General features: G+C 52.3%; 1 protein-coding gene across 3 annotated transcripts in view; it reads right to left on the bottom strand.

Moving 5' to 3' along the window:
• Positions 1–12,974: 12,974 nt before the first annotated feature.
• CCDC12 (coiled-coil domain containing 12) overlaps positions 12,975–20,866 on the bottom strand; it is a 47,211-nt gene continuing 39,319 nt past the window's right edge. For all 3 annotated transcript variants that reach the window (XM_071734519.1, XM_071734521.1, XM_071734520.1), the window contains 5 exons: positions 17,025–17,104; positions 14,562–14,623; positions 14,444–14,478; positions 14,016–14,092; positions 12,975–13,752 (listed from right to left, as the gene is read on the bottom strand). In XM_071734519.1, the coding sequence (XP_071590620.1) occupies positions 13,673–13,752; positions 14,016–14,092; positions 14,444–14,478; positions 14,562–14,623; positions 17,025–17,104 (334 nt within the window). In that variant the 3' untranslated portion in view covers positions 12,975–13,672. The remainder of the gene's footprint in view (positions 13,753–14,015; positions 14,093–14,443; positions 14,479–14,561; positions 14,624–17,024; positions 17,105–20,866) is intronic.

Raw genomic sequence — 20,866 nt, 5'->3', positions numbered from 1 at the left:
GTGCCACATCCAGGCTCTTTGGAAATATCTCCAGGGATGGAGAATCCACCCCTTCCCTGGGCAGCCCATTCCAATGGCTGAGCACCCTCTCCAGAAAGAAATTCTTTCTAATGTCCAACCTAAACCTCCCCTGGCACAACTTGAGACCTCTTGTGCCCTCTTGTCTTGCTGAGAGTTGCCTGGGAAAAGAGCCCAACCCCCCCCTGGCTCCAACCTCCTTTCAGGGAGTTGGAGAGAGTGATGAGGTCTCCCCTGAGCCTCCTCTTCTCCAGCCTCAACACCCCCAGCTCCCTCAGCCCTTCCTCACAGCACTTGTGCTGGATCCCTTCCCAGCCTCCTTGCTCTTCTCTGGACCTGCTCCAGCACCTCAATCTCCTTCCTGAGCTGAGGGGCCCAGAACTGGACACAGGACTCAAGCTGTGGCCTCCCCAGGGCTGAGCACAGGGGCAGAATCCCTTCCCTGGACCTGCTGGCCACGCTGTTCCTGATACATTTGATGTCTCCCCTTGATTTTCAGCAGCTTTCCTTCAGCATCCCTGTGCAGGGAGGTTCTGGGGGATTCAATAGGAAGGGGGCAGATCCAAGGGGATCCAAGGGGAGGAGGGAATTGATCAACCAAGAGTGAGAAGTGACCCAGATGTGGAGGAAGAGGAGGGGACAAGGGAAATGCAAGGGGAAAAGCCAGACAGCTCGGCCAAGGAGGAGAACATCAAAATCCTAAAAATGGGGTTTGAGATGACCTGGGAACAGTCAAGGTGAGGCTGGCTGGGGCTCTGGGCTGCCTGGTTTTGTAGAAGAGTTCCCTGCCCATGGCAAGGTGGTTGGACAAGAGGACCTCTAAATGTTCTTTCCAACCTTCCAACCCATCCCATGGCCCCACAGGTACAGCAGACTCTCAGCAGAAGGATCCCAGTAGTAAAACTCCCAGAGCAGGCTCTGAACCTGGAAAAAAAATCAAGACTCAGTTTTTCCATCCTTCTGTGCTTCCTTAGGATCCATCATCCCAGCAGACCTTGTCATGCCCTAAGCAAGGGATGCTCCAAGTGGTCCCATGGCAGAGCTTGGTGGGACCTCAGTGGAAACAGGATTATTTTTATTGTTTGTTGGGTTTTTTCTGGGGTGCCTTCATGGGGGATGAAGGTCTGAGAGGAGCACAGAAACCTGGAATGGTTTGGGTTGGAAGGGACCTTAAAGTGACCCAGTGCCCCCCCTGCCATGGTCAGGGACCCCTCCCCCAGCCCAGGGGGCTCCAAGCCCCATCCAACCTTCAACACTGCCAGGGATGGGGCAGCCACAGCTTCCTTGGGCAACCTGGGCATCCAGGGGCTCAGCACCCTCACAGGGAAGAATTTCCTCCTAATATCTCAACTCAATCTCCTCTCTTCCACTTTGAAACTCTTCCCCCTCATCCTGTCACTCCAGGCCCTTGTAAATTGTCCCTCCTAGCTTTTCTGTGGGCTCTTCAGGTACTGGAAGACTGCTCTAAGGTCTCCCCAGAGCCTCAGGTTTTTATCTAACACAGATGCTGAGGCCAATGTCTCCCCACCCTCAAATTCAAGAATTCCTTCCCCATCTCCAACCTCAATCTCCCCTTTCTCTCCAAGTTTTAACCCATTTCCCTTCTCCTCTCCCTACCCCCCTGTGTCCAAAGCCCTCCCCCAGCTTTCTTGGAGCCCCTTCAGATATTGGAAGGTTGCTCTGAGCTCACCTGGGAGCCTCCTCTTCTCCAGGCTGAACAACCCCTGCTACTTTTCCTGGGTTTTTTCTCCCTTTTCCACACATTCCCAACCCCTCCTGGACAGGCTGTGTCCCTCCTGGGCTGTCTCCCCCCCCCAGCACACACACATCTGGCTGAAACACCTTTGCCTCTCCCTTCAGCTTCATGAATATTGCAAAAAAAATAATTAGAGCCTCCTGGCAGCTCTTCTCATGACTTCCTCAAGCATCTTTTTTTAATTATTTTTTTTTTTCCCTATCAGACCAGCACGGGGCTGCTGGGCTGCAACGTGGCCCTGAGCTCAGCACCCTCCTCTGCTCCAGCACAGCCCCAGCTGCTTCTCAGGAGGTGCAGCCTCACCTCAACCCACAGGGGATTGTCAGGGATGTCAGATTTTTCAGCCAGAAAACTTTTATGGGCATTTCCACCACCCCTTCCACCTCTCCCCTTCATCTCCCTCCCCCTTTCCCTCCCAACCTCCACCAACCACAGGCTGGAAAGTGCAGCCTTTCATGTTCTGCCTGATGCTAATTCCATGGTGAAGATGGAAAATTCAGTCCTTTCTGCATGCTGTCAATTCAGATAAATTTATCCCACACTCCAGCTGCAGGGAGGGAAGCTCCCTGCATCCCTCCATCCCCCTTCTCCTCTCTTTTCTCCCTTGCCCTCCTTCTCTCCCTCACTCCAGTTTAGCTCCAGTCCATCCCTTTCCATCTCTGCAACCCAAACAGCTCCATTTGCAGGGATCAGACAGCCAGAATGGATTTAAAAGATGATTTAATCAGGGATTATTTTAATTTATTTAAAAAAAAAAAATGAGATGAGGATATTAGGGTGGTTTTCCCCAAGGTGCCCTGGGGTTCAGTCTAAGGATGGATTCATCTCTGCTGCAGTGCAGTTGGTGCACCCAAGGTTTTCCCACTTCATCCTCTTTTTATACTTGTGAAAAAACAAGGAGTGAGGGGGCTGGGGGTTTTCTGAAGCTTTTAGGATCCAGGTTTTGCATGGTTTGGGCAGGCTGAGCCATCCTCAGGTCTGACTTTGCAGGGAAGGGTGATGCTGCTGCTGAAAAGGCTCTGGAAAACCACAGCTTCCCAAAAGGACAGATGTTTTCCCAGGCCAGAAAAAAAAAAAAACATGAAAGGGAATCCCATTTTTCTCCCATGCTACCTGGAAATAAAATATTAAATAAATTAATTGGTTTTGGGGAAAAAAAAAGTAAGGAAATGGAGCTGTTGGGATGGGTCCTGGGAGGCCCTGGAGCTGCTGGGAGGGCTGGAGCAGCTCTGCTCTGGAGCCAGGCTGAGAGAGTTGGGGGTGTTGAGGCTGGAGAAGAGAAGGATCCCATGGGGAGACCTTAGAGCACCTTCCAGGTCCTGAAGGGGCTCCAGGAAAGCTGGGGAGGGACTTGGGACAAGGGCCTGGAGGGATGGGAGCCTGCGAGGGGGAAGGGTTTGGAGCTGGGAGAGGGGAGATGGAGAGGAGATCTTGGGCAGGGAGGGAGGGAGAAATTGTTTGGGGTGAGGGTGCTGAGCCCCTGGGTGCCCAGGTTGCCCAAGGAAGCTGTGGCTGCCCCATCCCTGGCAGTGTTGAAGGTTGGATGGGGCTTGGAGCCCCCTGGGCTGGGGGAGAGGTCCCTGACCATGGCAGGGGTGGGATTGGGTGGGCTTTAAGGTCCCTTTTACCCCAAACCATTCCTTGCTAACCAGATCAGACTGAATCTCAGCCATCACTGGAAGCAGGTGGTGCTCAGCCTGTTGTTCCTCTTCCATGCTACAGAAGTTCTCAGAGCTGGTGGCTCTCACAGAGGTTTCCTGAAGGAGCTTTGCAAGATCTGGAGGATTCCTCTGCCTGGGTCCCTCTCTTTGCCACAGCAAATAACTGGTACCATATTTTCCACTAATTCCCTCGGCACTGCAAACAAGGTGACTCCTTTCCTCATATTCATCAGAAACTTCCCCTCTGTCCTCACACATCCGAAAAGTATTTTGGGATCATCACCAAGGAGATTCCTTTTCCCTTCACTTCAGTTGCTTTGTGCCAAGGGGAGGTTTAGGTTGGAGCTGGGGAAGAATTTCTCCCTGGAAAGGGTTGTCAGGGCCTGGCCCAGGCTGCCCAGGGCAGGGCTGGAGTCCCCATCATCCCTGGAGGGGTTTCAGAGAAACCCCTGGGGATGTGGGGATGAGGGACATGGGCTGGGGGGATGGGGTCAGGGTTGGACTCAATGGTCTTAAAGATCTTTTCCAGCCAGAAAAATTCATGTTCTGTGTTTCTCAGCATCCTTTCACTTCCCAGCAGATCCCAAGAGCATTGAATTTTCTCCCCCCACCAAAGGAGGAAATTCATCAATGGGGGAAAAAAAAAAAAAAAAAAAAAACCCTCCTGTTTCCAGGAAAACTCCCTGGCCTTGGATTCTGAAATTTCACAATTCTTCCTGTCCCCTCGGGAAGGGTTTTCCCCTCCCTCCATCACCCAGCACTTTGGAACCAAATTCCCAGCACATGAGGAGCAAGGATGAGCTGATGGAATCAGCACCAGGGACCCCAATCCTGCTGGTGGAGACCCCAGGGCTGGATCTGCAGCAAACGTTGTGTCTGGAATGGCTTCTGAATGAAGGAGGAGATGTGTCCAGATGAAAATGATGTTAAAATGCAAATTTAAACAATCCCTACAGGAATTATTTCCTAAATAGATTAATAGCTGTTGTTTCATGCTCATGATTTTTGTTCTCCTGAGCTTGGCAATAGCACAGCTGAAATATCTAACAAAAAAAAAAAATATATATACATATATATTATATATACATATATATTATAAATACATATATATACACAAATAGATATATACAATATATACTAAGATCCAACCTGATTTTTCTCAGTAATCCCATTTATTACTATAAATGGGATCAATATTAATTTAATATTAATTAAAAATATTGTTGTTATATCAATAATTATATTAATTATATAATATATCAATAATTATTATATATCAATTATATATATTGATTATAAATATATCAATAAAATATTATTATATATCAATAAATATTATAATTATTGTATATCAATAAATGTTATATAAATATAATATATCAATAATTATATTAATATGCTATTAATACAAAATAATATATTAGTATAAATTAATATACAATATTACTATTCTAGTTATAAAATATTAATATTGTAGTTATAAAATATTAATAGTATAGTTATAAATTTGGGGTGAGGGGGGCCCAAAGCTGCAGGACTCCCCTTTGGGTTGGGATTTGCCACTCCAGGAGAGAACCAGAGGAGAGAAAAAGCCTCTTCCCCCAGAGAAGGAAAAAACCAAACCAGAGATGTTCCTCTCCATCTCCTCACAGCCACACAAGGGGCAATGACTGGGGGTTTGGTTTCACTGGTGGGTTTGATACAGGAGGATGTGAGGTTGTGCTCAGCAGCTTTTATCACCACAAAGCAATAAATTTGCAGAGAATCCCAGGCTGGTTTGGGTCAGAAGGGCCCTTAAAGCTCATCCACCCCCTGCCATGGCCAGGGACCCCTCCCCATAGACCACGGGGCATCCCTGGCCTTGAAGACATCCAGGGATGGGGCAGCCACATTCCACCCAGAGAAAAAATCAATTATTCCAATAAATTTCACTTTTTTATAGGCGTGGATTTATTCTTTTTTTTTTTCCCCCCCCAAGAAAATAATGATTCCTTCAATGATCTCCTCCCTGGGCTCAGCAGGAGCCCTGGGAACTGAGCTCCCCCTCTCCCCTGGCTTTCCTGGCTGCTCTCAGAGCCACACTCCAACATTTAGTGCTAATGTTTCACTTGCACGTTAATGCCGGGGATTTTATTACCCCGCCATCATAAAAAAAAAAAAAAAAAAAAAAAAATTCGACTGCTGAGGGTGGCCCCAGCCCCTGTGATTTCCCCCTGCTGAGTTCCTGGGATGAGGTCCAGCTGTGCTCCTGCGATCGGCTGCCTCTGCTGCTGGGTGCAGGGAGCCCTCTACAGCTCCTTGCCTGAATTCACTCACATTCACACCAAATATTCTGCTCGGCTGTGCCGAGCTCTTTTCTGACTCAAAGGCAGCTGGAAAGGCAACGAGGATGGAGATGTAGGGATCAGGTGTGGCTTTGGCCCACTGAGACCCTGAGCACACGTTTGCAACCTGGGTTTTCTTTGGGGGAGAGGATTTCATTGAATCAGATCATAGGGAGGGACCCCAAAGCCCCCCCAGTGCCCCCCCTGCCATGGTCAGGGACCCCTCCCCCAGCCCAGGGGGCTCCAAGCCCCCAAGATGTTGAGAAACATCTCAAAATGGGGCACTAAACCCTTGCAAATCTGCAGTTGGTGAGGATCATCAGCTGCTTTTGGGTGGAAAAGACCTTTAAGATCCTCAGGTTGAGCTGCAGGAGGCTCAGGCTTTACTGAGAGTCCCTTAGAGACCAAACCTTAGGATTTTATCATAGAATCCCAGACTGGTTTGGCTCGGAAGGGACCTGAAAGATCATCTGGTTCCATGGGGACCCCTCCCCCAGCCCAGGGGGCTCCAAGCCCCATCCAACCTTCAACACTGCCAGGGATGGGGCAGCCACAGCTTCCTTGGGCAACCTGGGCACCCAGGGGCTCAGCACCCTCACCCCAAACAATTTCTCCCTCCCTCCCTGCCCAAGATCTCCTCTCCATCTCCCCTCTCCCAGCTCCAAACCCTTCCCCCTCGCAGGCTCCCATCCCTCCAGGCCCTTGTCCCAAGTCCCTCCCCAGCTTTCCTGGAGCCCCTTCAGGACCTGGAAGCTGCTCTGAGCTCTCCCCAGAACTTTGCCTTCTTCAAGCTGAGCAACTTCAACCTTTTCAGAACCTTTGCTCATGACAGAAACCACCAGACACCCCAGCACCTGATGGCACCAGAGCTGTAAAGCTGTTATTAGCCCTATGATGGGTTTCAGGAACATTTTAGAGATTGGGACCAGCACCCAAAATTCTTCTCCTGCGAGTGCTGTGACTGCAGGTTTGTGTTCACACTCATCCCTGGCAGTGTTGAAGGTTGGATGGGGCTTGGAGCCCCCTGGGCTGGGGGAGGGGTCCCCATGGAACCAGATGATCTTTCAGGTCCCTTCCAAGCCAAACCAGTCTGGGATTCTATGATATAATCCTAAAATTTGGTCTCTAAGGGACTCTCAGTAAAGTCTGAGCCTCCTGCAGCTCAACCTGAGGATCTTAAAGGTCTTTTCCACCCAAAAGCAGCTGATGATCCTCACCAGCTGCAGATTTGCAAGGGTTTAGTGCCCCATTTTGAGATGTCTCTCCCATCTGAAGATGCTCAAGGCAGATCCAGGCCCTGTTTTCCCGAATACTCTTGGCTTCCAGCAGTGGAAACTCAAATAAAGCAGGAGAAAGGGATCCTGTAGATTCCCATTCCAATCAAACCTCCTTGTGCAGCAGGCTGCCTTCTCCTGAGGCAAACAGAGCAATGGGGTTTTCTGGGGGGTCAGAAAAGCAAACCAGGAGAAGCTGTGGGTGTTTAAATCCCAGCCAGTGACCCCAGCAGGGGAGCTGATGTCTCTGAGGACCCCCCCAGAGAAAGGAGAACCAGGTTTGGTGCTGCAAACCAGCTCTGGAGGGCTCCAAAGGGTTGGGTGCTGGTGGGGATCTCACAGGGAGGTTTTGCTGCTGAAAAAAAAGAGGTCAGAGAAAAACCTGCAGGGGTTGGTGCCTCCTGCTCACCCCACACTGCCTCACCCCATGGCCAAGCCTGCAAAAAAAGGGAGCAGGAGGAGGGTGGATGCTCCCACTGAAGTGGCCTCAGGGACAGCCCAGGGGACCAGCTCGGGTTCCAGGTCAGGATGAGACCAGGAGCTGCTGGGGACAAAGCAGAGGGAGGAGGTGACAGCACCAAGGGGATGCTCAGGGGGTGAATCAGAGGGAGGAGGTGACACCACCAGGGGGATGCTCTGGGGACAAAGCAGAGAGAGGAGGTGACATCATGGTGGGGATGCTCAAGAGGTAAATGAGAGGAGGTGACACAAATATGGGGATGCTCAGGGGGTAAATCAGAAGCAGGAGGTGACACCACCATGGGGATGCTCTGGGGACAAAGCAGAGAGAGGAGGTGACACCACCAGGGAGAGCTCTGGGGACAAACAAAAGGGAGGAGGTGACACCACCGTGGGGATGCTCTGGGGACAAAGCAGAGAGAGGAGGTGACACCACCAGGGAGAGCTCTGGGGACAAACAAAAGGGAGGAGGTGACACCACTATGGGGATGCTCTGGGGGGCAAATCAGAGAGAGGAGGTGACACCACGATGGGGATGCTCAAGAGGTAAATGAGAGAGGAGGTGACACAAATACGGGGATGCTCTTGGGACAAACAAAAGGGAGGAGGTGACACCACGATGGGGATGCTCTGGGGACAAACCAGAGAGAGGAGGTGACAGCACCAGGGGGATTCTCAGGGGGTAAATCTGAGAGGGGAAGTGACACAAATATGGGGATGCTCTGGGGACAGAAGGAGGAGGTGACACCACCAAAGGGATGTTCTGGGGACAAATCAGAAGGAGGAGGTGACACCACCATGGGGATGGTCAGGGGGTAAATCAGAAGGAGGGGGTGACACAAATATGGGGATGCTCTGGGGACAAACTACAGAGACGAGGTGACACCATGATGGGGATGGTTTGGGGACAAACCAGAGGGAGGAGGTGACACGATGGGGATGCTCTGGGATCACACCTGGCAGAGCAGAGCCCAGAACTGTCCTACACAAAAAGCAGGAGGCAGCAGAGCTGGGGGAGACCTCTGGGCATCCTGCAGGAGGCTGCTGAGCTCTGCACTGAGGAGGAGGAGGAGGAGGAGCTGTGGGTGAGGAGCTCCCCGTGGGCACCATTTGGAGCAGAACATCAGGAGACTGAACAAACATTGGAGGGACAGCACTGGGGAGGCAGGAGGAGAAGCTTCTAAAAATCTAAAAATCAGAAGAGAGGTGGGGATTGGGCTCTACGACCTAAGGAGGTCCCTTTCCAAGTGAAAATGGGATGAATTGGAGCCAGCTGTGTGGCAACAGGGCAAGAAGGGCAACAGAACCCTGGCTTGTGGCCAGCAGGACGAGGGCAGGGATAAAGTACCCCCAGGGTGCTCTCCTGGTGGAGATGTTCTTGGAAAACTTTGGGCTTCTGGGGTTGATTGGGATGGAGGAGCAGAGGAGAACCCTGCAGCTGAGTGGCTCCAACATTCACCTGGCAGGAGGGAGACCTGAAAACTCATCTGGTGCTTGAATTAAATGTGAGAGAAAATTTTTTTTTGGGGGGGGAAGAGACCTTCCAAAGGCTGCCCAGGAGGGCTGATGAGACCCACAGAGCCTGCAGACAAAAGTCACCAGGAGGCCACTGCTGGAGCTGTGCAGATGAGGTGACACCAGGGAGCACCCAATGGGGCAACATTTCCAGCTCCCAAACTGTGAGTTCAGCTCCACAAGGATGGGAGAAATTCCACTGAAGGTGGGAATTGCATCCCCATTCCTGGCAGCCCTCAGCAAATGGGCTCTAGATTCCTTTTTTTTTTTTTTTTTTTATTTCTTGCAAAACTGGACACGAGTCCTTTCCCAGCCCTGTCCACCCTTGGGACACCTCAGGGTGTCAGTGGATCCCTACCCCACTGATTGGGATCAATGGTTTGTATCCAGGTCAAGGCTTTCTCCACTGAACCAGAGAATCATGGAATGGGAAGGGTGGGAAGGGAGATTTCAAGGTCATCCACACCAACTTCCCTGCAATGAGCAGGAACATCTTCAGCTACCCCAGGATGCTCAGCAGCCTCCCAGCCCTGAGACCAAGCAGAGGTGACAATAAAATATTGACTCCTTCCCACATCATCAGCCCAGATCCTCCCAGACAAGACTCTGAGCTCCCAGGGTTTAACACTGGCCCAGCAATTAAACCAATTAACAGCTGCTCTCTGGTAATTAAACCCCTCCCTGATAAAGAAAGGAGATAAAAGGGAGAGAGACTGAGGGGTTGGGAACTGAGCTGCACAGCTTTGATGGAACAGGAAGGATAAAAAGGAAAAATGACTAAATCTATACAAATATCCAGGAAAATTGATCCCAGGTTCTGATCCAATTCAGGGGCAGCCCTGGGAAAGTCCAGGCTGGAATCCTGGGGTCAGCAGCAGTTGGGAGCTGGAGGCAGGAACACACAGATTCAGGCTGGGATGGATCAGGAGCACAGGCAGAGGAAGGGATGGAATCCTCCCAGGATGCTGAAGCCAACAGGGAGAGGGGAAGAAGGGGAAGCAGGAAGGGGTTTGACCCTGGTGATCCCTCAAATTTCTCCTGAGTATGAGGTGTATGGGATGGAATCCTCTGTTTGGTCAATTCTGGCATCTCTCTTGTCTGTTCCTCCCCAAAGGAGGCTGCAGGTGGGACCTCTTGATTCCTTCTGGAGGGTAAAATGTTCCTCAGAGCTGAGCAGTGTCCCTGGTTCTGCAGCCCATTCCCAGCAGGAACTCTGGAATGTTGTCATTCCCAGGTCATTCCCTGCTCAGCCCCTTGCTGCTCAGGTCAGGGCAGCTCCTCACTTGGCTGAAAGCAAAATCACAAGGCAGAAAATCCCCTTTATCCCAGCCCAGTCCAGGACACAAGTTTTGATCCCTTCATCTCTCCTCACCACACACTTTTCCTCCCCAGAGGTGATTTCTGTGCCCAGGAGCAGGGAAGGACAAAACTTGGGAATGGAAGGGAACTCTGCCTTTTCCTTGCAGTGCACCCAGGACCAGACACAAACAGAATTTGCTCAAGGACTTCCTGAAATTTTTCTTGTTTTCCCCTGTGCTGCGAATTGCTGAGGGAGCCACCTGAATCCTGGGATCAGGTCAGGACATGGAGGGTCTGGAGAGTGTCCAGGAAAGGGAATGGAGCTGGGAAAGGGTCTGGAGAGCAAGGAGAAGGTCTGGAGAGCATGGAGGAGGGGCTGGAGAAGATGGAGAAGGGGATGGAGAACATGGAGAAGGGATGGAGAACATGGAGGAGGGGATGGAGAACATGGAGGAGGGGATGGAGAACATGGAGAAGGGATGGGGAACATGGAGAAGGAGATGGAGAGCATGGAGAAGGGGATGGAGAGCATGGAGAAGGGATGGGGAACATGGAGAAGGGGATGGAGAGCATGGAGGAGGGGATGGAGAGCATGGAGAAGGGGATGGAGAGCATGGAGAAGGAGATGGGGAACATGGAGAAGGGATGGAGAACATGGAGAAGGGATGGGGAACATGGAGAAGGGATGGAGAGCATGGAGAAGGGATGGGGAACATGGAGAAGGGGATGGAGAACATGGAGAAGGGGATGGAGAGCATGGAGAAGGGATGGAGAACATGGAGAAGGGGATGGGGAACATGGAGAAAGGATGGGGAACATGGAGAAGGGGATGGAGAACATGGAGAAGGGATGGGGAACATGGAGAAGGGGATGGAGAACATGGAGAAGGGTCTGGATAGCATGGAGGAGGGGATGGAGAACATGGAGAAGGGGATGGAGAACATGGAGAAGGGTCTGGAGAGCATGGAGGAGGGGATGGAGAACATGGAGAAGGGGTGGGGAACATGGAGAAGAGGATGGAGAACATGGAGAAGGAGATGGAGAGCATGGAGGAAGGGATGGGGAACATGGAGAAGGGATGGGGAACATGGAGAAGGAGATGGAGAGCATGGAGGAGGGGATGGAGAACATGGAGAAGGGGATGGAGAACATGGAGAAGGGATGGAGAACATGGAGAAGGTGCTCCCCAAGGTTTTCCTCAGCCCTTGATAGCCCAGAGATTAAAATAAAAATAAATAAATAAATAAATAAATATTTTTTTTTTTTTTTTAAAGTCGAGCATGGCTTTGCTATTTTCAATTTTTAGTGACACTTACAACATCCAAATGCCTGCAAGATGTTGCTTTATTTAAGCAACATCCTCACCCCCCCCTGATGGAGGCAGCGAGGAGCTGTGGTAGGTCAGACTGCTGCTGAAAACTGCTTTTTATTGGGCATCTTCTGCTGCCTAACAAGCACGTAATAAATTCAGCAGGAGTTTTATGAGGCCTCTGGGGGTATTTTTCTTTCAAACATCATAATACGAAGGAGGGGAAAAGAAAAGAAAAGAGAAAGAAAAAAAAAAAAAAAGGAAAATCATCCAAAGCTTGGAGCAATTCCTGGCACGATGAGAGGGACTGCTCAGGAAGGGGCTCACGGGGCCAAAAGAAATGAGTTTGGGTTTTTTGTACTGAAACTGTAATTTTTCAGCTGGACTTTCAGCCAGGGAGGGGATTGTCCCCCTCTGCTCCCCTCTGGGGAGACCCCCCTGGGGTAAAGCTGGGTCCAGCTCTGGGGTCCCCAGCAGCAGAAGGACATGGAGCTGTTGGAGCCAGTGCAGAGGAGGCCCTGGAGCTGCTGGGAGGGCTGGAGCAGCTCTGCTCTGGAGCCAGGCTGAGAGAGTTGGGGGTGTTGAGGCTGGAGAAGAGAAGGATCCCATGGGGAGACCTTAGAGCACCTTCCAGTGCCTGAAGGGGCTCCAGGAAAGCTGGGGAGGGACTTGGGACAAGGGCCTGGAGGGATGGGAGCCTGCGAGGGGGAAGGGTTTGGAGCTGGGAGAGGGGAGATGGAGAGGAGATCTTGGGCAGGGAGGGAGGGAGAAACTGTTTGGGGTGAGGGTGCTGAGCCCCTGGGTGCCCAGGTTGCCCAAGGAAGCTGTGGCTGCCCCATCCCTGGCAGTGTTGAAGGTTGGATGGGGCTTGGAAGCTTCCTGGCACTAACAAGGAAGGAGCCACCTCCAGAAACCCAGACCAAACCTTCCAGCCCCACCAGAAGTGACCAAGGGGCACTCTGGAGCTGACACCTTTGGATATTGCTCCATTCAAAGGTGCTCATCACCCCAAGATGCCCTTTCCATGGCACAGCTCCTGCCCAGGAATTGTGCCTGACCTGCTGGGATCAACTCAACCACTTCACACTGAGAGGAGCTGAAGCTCCATGGGACCAGAGAACCACAGAATGTTCAGCCTTGGAAGGGACCCCCAGAGCTGCTCCAGTGCCAGCCCTGTCCCAGCAGGATCCCCCAGGGCAGGGCACACAGAACACATCCAGGGGGGGTTGGAAAGGCTCCAGAGAAGGAGACTCCAGAACCTCTCTGGGCAGCCTGGGCCAGTGATGTGAAGTGCCCTCCCTGACATCCTGGAGATGAAGTGAGCAGCCCCCACCCCACCCTCTGCAGAAGAGGTGACAATTTCTTCCACTGGGGAACTGTTTTATTAGCAAAGGATTTGTTAACAGCAAACTGTGTCGTTTATAAAACATCCAAGAGGAGTGGGACAGGCTGCCCAGGCTTTGGGAAGCATCAGGGAACAAAACAAACCTCACGTTAAGCTCAGGTGGATGCAGAGCAGCCAAGAGGTCCTGGGTCACACTTCCAGGCATGGTCTGAGCAGGGGGATGTTCTCAAAGAGTCACAGCCAGCTCTCCAGAGTGAGAGGTCTCACCCTAACACCTCACCCCAGCCCTTCTGCAGAAAGCAGCACCTTGAAAAAGCCACCTCTGGGCCATGGTGGTGCCTCCCTAAGGGCTGCTGCTGTTGGCCATGTGGGCATCTTCTTGCTGACCCAGCAAGTGAGAGAAGAGCCAGCCTGAAGTTCCCTTCTATTGTGGCCACATCTTCCATGCTCAGGGTCCTGGCAGCCAAGGTTTGAGCAAACGTGGGTGTCCCAAAAAGCCATCTGTGAGGTGTTCCTCAGCAGCCAGCCACAGTCCAAGAGAGGACAGCAGGCCTCCTGGGTTCTGCCTCTCTTCTTTAGCCATGGTGGGATCCCTGGGCTCCTGGCAAAGCTCTGGTGAGCAGCTTGTCCCAGTGAGGTGTCCCTGCCTGAGAGCAATGGGACTGCTGGGCTGGCAGCAGCAGATCCATGTGAGGCTGCTGCGTGGAGCTCCTCAGTCAGAGTCACTTCCCTCCTGCTTCACTGACCCTACAGCAGATGCCAGCTCCTCCTCCTGACCTTTCAAACGTTCTCCTGCAAGTGAGAAACACCAATGGCTCAGAGAGACACCAAAGAACCCACCTGCTGAAGGACCTGAACAACCACAAACCACCGCTCCCTGCTGCACAACCCCAGCTTGAGACCAACCACTTCCCAGATCCTTTTGGGAAAGGGATCAAGCTCCACCAGTCCCTGCCTGGCCCAAAAGCAAGGCACCCAGGTCCCAGGAAGGATGGTGTCATCCCTCTGGAATGCTTGGGGATCCCATACACCACCCCAGAGGAACCATCACCCACGGATCAGCTCAGCAATGGCTCTCTGAGTCCTCTTTTCCAGCTTCTCCAGTTTCTTGGCTACGTCTCGCTTCAGATCCCTGGGGAGGAGAGTGACAATGTGAGGACAAAGCTTCACCCCAGGCAGCTGTGAACCCAGGGAAAAACAAACTCCTTCTCTCCCCAGTGAGAGAGCAGAGTCAGTGTCTGCCACCAGGGCAGAGCAACCCAAAGAGCAAAGCTTCCTTTGTCACCAAGGCCACCGTGGTGACAAGCAAGCTAAAGGGATCAGTCTCAGTAGGAAGAAGGAGTCCAACTCCTTCTTGTGTCTCCCTCCACAGCAGGGCTGACTTTCCCATTTCTAGCATTTTAACCCAACCTGGACAACCCTGAGGTGATGGTCACCCACCCCTGACACCAACACCCCTTTCCCAGGAGCTGGAGGCACTCACCAGTCTGGTTTCCTTGGAGCCAGGTTTGCCAGATCCTAGGAGGGAAGAGGAGAAAGCCCATGAGAGCTGGAGGTGAGGCTGAAGCCTGGAGGCAGAGGGATGCTCTGAGGGTACCTACCACCTCTTCGATGATGGGCTCTGGCTTGGCAGCCTCCAGCTGGTCCTTCACCATGTCTTCCACTAGATGGGGGAACAGGACCAGCATCAGCACAGCAACAGGACACAGAGGGGACAAGGCACAGGGGTTTGATTCACCAAAACCCCTCAAAAAGGCCAGCTGAAAGTCTTGGCCTTAAGAGTGTGGTCAATAGGAGTGAGTCCCTCCACACACCCTCTTGGAGACTCCTAAAAAAACCCTGGAAGTGCTGCAAACCTAAAAAGAGCACAAAGAAGAAGGGCAGCAAGGAGTCTGCTGGGTTGGAGTCCTCTTTTTCCTAAGCCCTGCAGGGATCTGCTGGGGTTTAAACTGGAATGGGACTCACCCGGACTCAGTTCTCAGTCCCACTGCCTGGGACTCCTTGGTGGAACCAAGCTCCAGAGCAGGCTTCACAGCAGGGGCTGCAGCCATGGGAGCTGATGGCAAAGCAGGAGTGGGAAACAGCCCTGCATCCCTCAACTTGGGAACCTGCAGGTGGAAGGAGGCACAAGGCCACTCCACATCCCATCTCCTCCATCCTCCTCCAGCCTCAGGACAGTTGTCCAAGTCCTTGGACAGCCCAAGGATGCTGGTTCCTCCAGGAACAGCAAATGGAGCTCCAAAGGGATGGCAGAGAGTGTGGGGCTTTTATTGGAAAGAGTCAAAAAAAAAAAAAAAGGCTGTTCCCAAATCCAAACTGCACCCTCAGGAAGAGTCAGGGGAAGTTCTCAGCTTTTACAAAAGGCCAAATTGTTTCTACCTCCCAGACCTCAGCCCTGCTCCCCAAAGCAGCCTTTTTATTTTAAGGGCATCTTGAAGGAGATCTGTTCCAGGAGGACTCAAGATTTCAAGATCAAGGGAGCTTTGCCTTCCTCCCAAGAGCTGTGTGGAGGTTCAGAGCTGGGACACAGCAGACTGAAGGTTGTGGACTCCTGAGTAATATTTGTTTAAAGGTAACTCAAACAAAAACCAGCCTGAACCTCCTTGAGAAGCCTCCAGTGAGAGCCCAGCTCCTCTGAGTGTCAACCCTTGGGGTTGGGGCTGGACTTGGTGTGCTCAGACACCCCACTTGTGCAACAAGGGGTGTGAAGGCCCCAGAGGTGAGAGAGAAGGAGGAGGAGGAGGAGGAGGATGAAGCAATGGGGGCAGCAAGCATCACACTCACCCAGCTCCCACCACAGCTGCTCAGACACAGCAGCACCCTCCAGGGACACCCATCCCATGGGACCTACCACCCTCACACCAGTAAGCTGGACCAGAATCCAGTTCTGGGGTCCCCCCAGCAGCAGAAGGACTCAGAGCTGCTGGAGCCAGTGCAGAGGAGGCCCTGGAGCTGCTGGGAGGGCTGGAGCAGCTCTGCTCTGGAGCCAGGCTGAGAGAGTTGGGGGTGTTGAGGCTGGAGAAGAGAAGGATCCCATGGGGAGACCTTAGAGCACCTTCCAGTGCCTGAAGGGGCTCCAGGAAAGCTGGGGAGGGACTTGGGACAAGGGCCTGGAGGGATGGGAGCCTGCGAGGGGGAAGGGTTTGGAGCTGGGAGAGGGGAGATGGAGAGGAGATCTTGGGCAGGGAGGGAGGGAGAAATTGTTTGGGGTGAGGGTGCTGAGCCCCTGGGTGCCCAGGTTGCCCAAGGAAGCTGTGGCTGCCCCATCCCTGGCAGTGTTGAAGGTTGGATGGGGCTTGGAGCCCCCTGGGCTGGGGGAGGGGTCCCCATGGAACCAGATGATCTTTCAGGTCCCTTCCAAGCCAAACCAGTCTGGGATTCTATGATATAATCCTAAAATTTGGTCTCTAAGGGACTCTCAGTAAAGTCTGAACCTCCTGCAGCTCAACCTGAGGATCTTAAAGGTCTTTTCCACCCAAAAGCAGCTGATGATCCTCACCAACTGCAGATTTGCAAGGGTTTAGTGCCCCATTTTGAGATGTTTCTCAACATCTTGGGGGCTTGGAGCACCCTGGGCTGGGGGAGGGGTCCCTGACCATGGCAGGGGGGTGGGACTCAGATCATCTCTCAGGTCCCTCCCAAACCATTCCATGATGATTCTATGATATAATTTGTTTGCTGCTACTGGAAGACAATTTTATTTCCACTTGGGAGGGAAACAGCCTCCCTGATACCAACACTGAATCCTCAGCATTGCAAAACCAGCTGAGGGAATCCAACATCACCATGAGTACAACCTGAAGCAGATTTCTACAAGCAAGCAGCAACTGGTGTTTCTCAAACCCAAATGAAACCCAGAATTCAAACACACACATTTTTGATTGAGTAAGAAACTGGGCAGTGGGAGGTGTCCCTCTGGAACCAGATGAGCTTCCAGGTTCCTTCCAACCCAACCCAGTCTGGGATTCCATGATACAATTCTATGATTCCCTCACCACAAGCACCAGCACCACTTCTGGTTTTTGCTCCCTCATTTCATCTCCCAGATTCCTTCTTGCACCCACCTGGAGCTGGCTTGGCCTTGGGCACCTTCCTCTTCTTCAGCTCCTCATCCTCGGGCTCGTAGTTCCGCAGCTTGAGCTCCCTGGGGAGGAAAGGGGAGAGCAGAGAGATGTGGCCAGGCTGCCCCAAATCATGGCTCTCACTAACCAAGTGGCTCTGGCCAGGTTGGATGGAGTTTGGAGCACCCTGGGATGCTGGGAGGGGTCCCTGACCATGGCAGGGGTGACACTGAATGAGCTTTAAGGTCCCTTCCAACCCAAAGTTGTCTGGGGTTCTGTGATTTTAATATCAATTTATAACAGCAGGATTTACAGGAATCCAATCCAAGGTTGCCCCTGCTCCTGTGTGGAAGGGAGGTGCAGAGGTTGGAGCTGGACTGGAATAATTTACATGGGGACTGGAGGCAATAATTTAATGTTATTATTTATTTAATATTAATATTTAAGTGTGGGATTGGTCTGTGGGAAGAGCAGCATCCAGGGGAAAAGGCCCTGGGGGGGTTGGGTGACACCCAGCTGAACAGGAGCTCAGGGTGTGCCCAGGTGGCCAAGGTGGCCACCAGCATCCTGGCTGGGACCAGCACTGGGGTGGGCAGCAGGAGCAGGGCAGGGAGCATCCCCTGTGCTGGGCACTGCTGAGGTTGCACCCCCAAAAATGGGGTCAGTTCTGGGTCAGAAAAGAGACATTGAGGGTCTGGAGAGTGTGCAGAGAAGGGAATGGAGGTGGGGAAGGGTCTGGAGCACAAGGAGAAGGTCTGGAGAGCATGGAGGAGGGGCTGGAGAAGATAGAGAAGGGTCTGGAGAAGTTGTGAGGAGCAGCTGAGGGCCCTGGGGGTGTTGATCCTGGAGCAGAGGAGGCTGAGGGGAGACCTTGTGGCTCTCTGCAACCCCCTGAGAGGAGGTTGGAGCCAGGGGGGGTCGGGCTCTGCTCCCAAGGAACAAGGGATGGGACAAGAGGAACTTTTGGCCAAGGAAAGCTGGCTGGGACATCTCATCTAGGAACCAGATGATCTTTAAGAGCTCTTCCAACCCAAACCACTTCATGATTCCACCTCAACATGGTTTTCTCAGTGCTTCTGGGAGTGCAAGAGGCAAGCAGGGCAGAGAGAAGCAGCAGACAGGGATGCAGTGGTGTCTGCAGCCCCTGATTACTCCACCCAGGAGCAGGGATGGGTCCTCATGGCTCTTCAGCTCTTGGTCTCCCTCAAGCCCTTCATGACTCTTTACTTAAATGGCTCTCGTGCTCCTCAGCATCAGCTCCAGGCACTTGATGAAGCTGTTAAAAAACAGAAGCTTCCTGAAATGATGCTGCTGCCTCACCAAACCCAAGTGGTTTCCAACACCCAGGTCCCAGATGACTGGTTTTGAAATGCCATAGTAGAGCCTTTCCATTGTTTGGAAACAGTGGAGAGCAGCCAGACAGAGAGGGAGCTGGGAGTCTGGATTGCCAGGAAGCTGAAGAGGAGGCAGCAGTGTGCCCAGGTGGCCAAGAAGGCCAATGGCATCCTGGGCTGGCTCAGGAACAGCGTGGCCAGCAGGTCCAGGGAAGGGATTCTGCCCCTGTGCTCAGCCCTGGGGAGGCCACAGCTTGAGTCCTGTGTCCAGTTCTGGGTCCCTCAGCTCAGGAAGGAGATTGAGGTGCTGGAGCAGGTCCAGAGAAGAGCAAGGAGGCTGGGAAGGGATCCAGCACAAGTCCTGTGAGGAAGGGCTGAGGGAGCTGGGGGTGTTGAGGCTGGAGAAGAGGAGGCTCAGGGGAGACCTCATCACTCTCTCCAACTCCCTGAAAGGAGGTTGGAGCCAGGGGGGGGGTCAGGCTCTGCTCCCAGGCAGGTATCAGTAAGACAAGAAGCCATGATCTTAAGAATTTTTTCCTAATATCCAACCTAAACCTCCCCTGGCAGAGCTTCAGCTCTGCCAGGGGAGGTTTAGGTTGGATATTAGGAAGAAATTCTTTACAGAGAGGGTGATCAGACAAGGGAAGGGGTGGATTCTCCATCCCTGGAGATATTTCAAAAGAGCCTGGATGTGGCACTCAGTGCCATGGGCTGGGAACCACGGGGGGAGTGGATCAAGGGTTGGACTTGATGAGCTCTGAGGTCCCTTCCAACCCAGCCCATTCTAGGATTCTATGATTCAGTTTAACAAAGTCTTAGGATGTTCTCAACCCTAGCTCAGCCATTTCAGAAAATTTCTTTCCCAAAGCCCTGGAGAAATATCATCTGGTTTGCAAATCTGTTGCCCTTTGACCTTCCCAACTTGCCCCAGAGTCCTTATTTTCAAAACCTTCCATTTTTGCAACAGCCCCTCCAGTCTCCTGGAAACCAAACTGTCCTTCCAAGAGCAACCAGCTCAAGAATTTCATTTGATTTCTCTGCCTCTCCTGAGAATCCACGTTCATAAAGGAATCACCACTCCAGAAGATCCCAGGGAGGTCTCAAAATCCTTGAAGTGTGATGGATCTGGTGGATCCTCTCCTGCTCTGGGAGGACCAGAAGGTTTGAAGGATCAGGGATAAAGTGGTGGGACAATCAAGGACAGCAAAACAAGAGACTTCAGCAGCAATCCAGGAGGTTTGGGAGGGAGCTGAGCTCTGGCCAAGCTACTGAAGAAGCTGAGAGGAGCAGGGACATTGGGGGATCTGTGGGACCAGGTGGTGAAGCTGCTGGGACAGCACTCAGATGCTCTTCAGTGGCAGCAAACAATATTCTTCCAAGTGCTTCTTCCCTTTTCTGTTTCCAAGTGCAAACCACACAGCAGAAGTCACCTTCAAGCTTTTCCTACAGGCCACCTGACATTTTTTGCCAGGGAAAACTCACTGGGGGGTTAAACCACCTGCCAAGCTGATTCCTCTGCTTCCTTCTGCCTCCAGAGCCCGTGGGAAGAAGCAGATTTGGGGCATCTGGGCAGAGATTTCAGGTTTGGGTTCTTGTACCCTCTGTGGTCCCCTTCATGCACTTCCCTGCAAAGTCACCAAGGACATGGAGGGTGCTGGGTCATCACCCATAGGTGCTGAGGGAACTCTGCAGCCCCCTCTGGGAGCACTGGAGGACTTTCTATCCAATAACCATCAAAAACCAGTAACCATTTCACAAACCCTCCCCCCTTTTTCTTTTTTTTTTGGCATTTCACCTTCCTACCCAGCCCCTTGCAGCCAGCTCTGACATCTGGGTGCTCCACCTCCAGCTTTTTTGGAGGCTTCCCTAGAGCTGGGCTGGCTCAGCACCATGGTCCATACATCACCAGGTTGCCTCCTTGCACTCAGTGACCTTCCCAGCAACCAAAACACACACCAAAACCACCTCCATCTGCTCCAACTTCAAAACCAAGAAAGGATCTCCACATTCTGGCTCTTTCTCCCTCCCTCTGCTAGGACAGAGATGTCTCCAACACAAAGGTCCGAGGAGCTGCTGTTGGATCAAGAGGATAAAAGCTGTTGCCACCATTCCTGGATTCCCTGCCCTGGGCAGAAAAGGAGCAAGCAACAAGCAGAGGCAGAGACCCAGGAGCACCCACCCTCCAAGGAGGAATCTCATGATTAAATTGCTGAGCATGTTGGAGCACATCCTCCTCCCTGAGCGGCTGCCGAGAGGCACTCGAGGAATGCCAAAAAAAAAAAAAAAAACCAAACCACCCAAACCCAAAAAAAAACCCCAAACCCAAACACCTCCATCACCCCAGGAGCCCCCAGAACCTGCTGAGGCAGCTGGTTTCTCAGGATATGCTTCTTGGGGGAGCTGGGGGGAAAGAATGGGGAGAGACATATCCCCAGGTGGTGCAGGAGGAGAGCTGCAAGAGCAGCTCTTGTGATGCAGGGAAGTGCCACGGGGTCTGTCTGCCCTCCCACA

This window comes from Heliangelus exortis, chromosome 2 (genome assembly GCF_036169615.1).
Source record: "Heliangelus exortis chromosome 2, bHelExo1.hap1, whole genome shotgun sequence".
Lineage (NCBI taxonomy): Eukaryota > Metazoa > Chordata > Aves > Apodiformes > Trochilidae > Heliangelus > Heliangelus exortis.
This window is presented reverse-complemented; position numbering and strand designations above follow the sequence as displayed.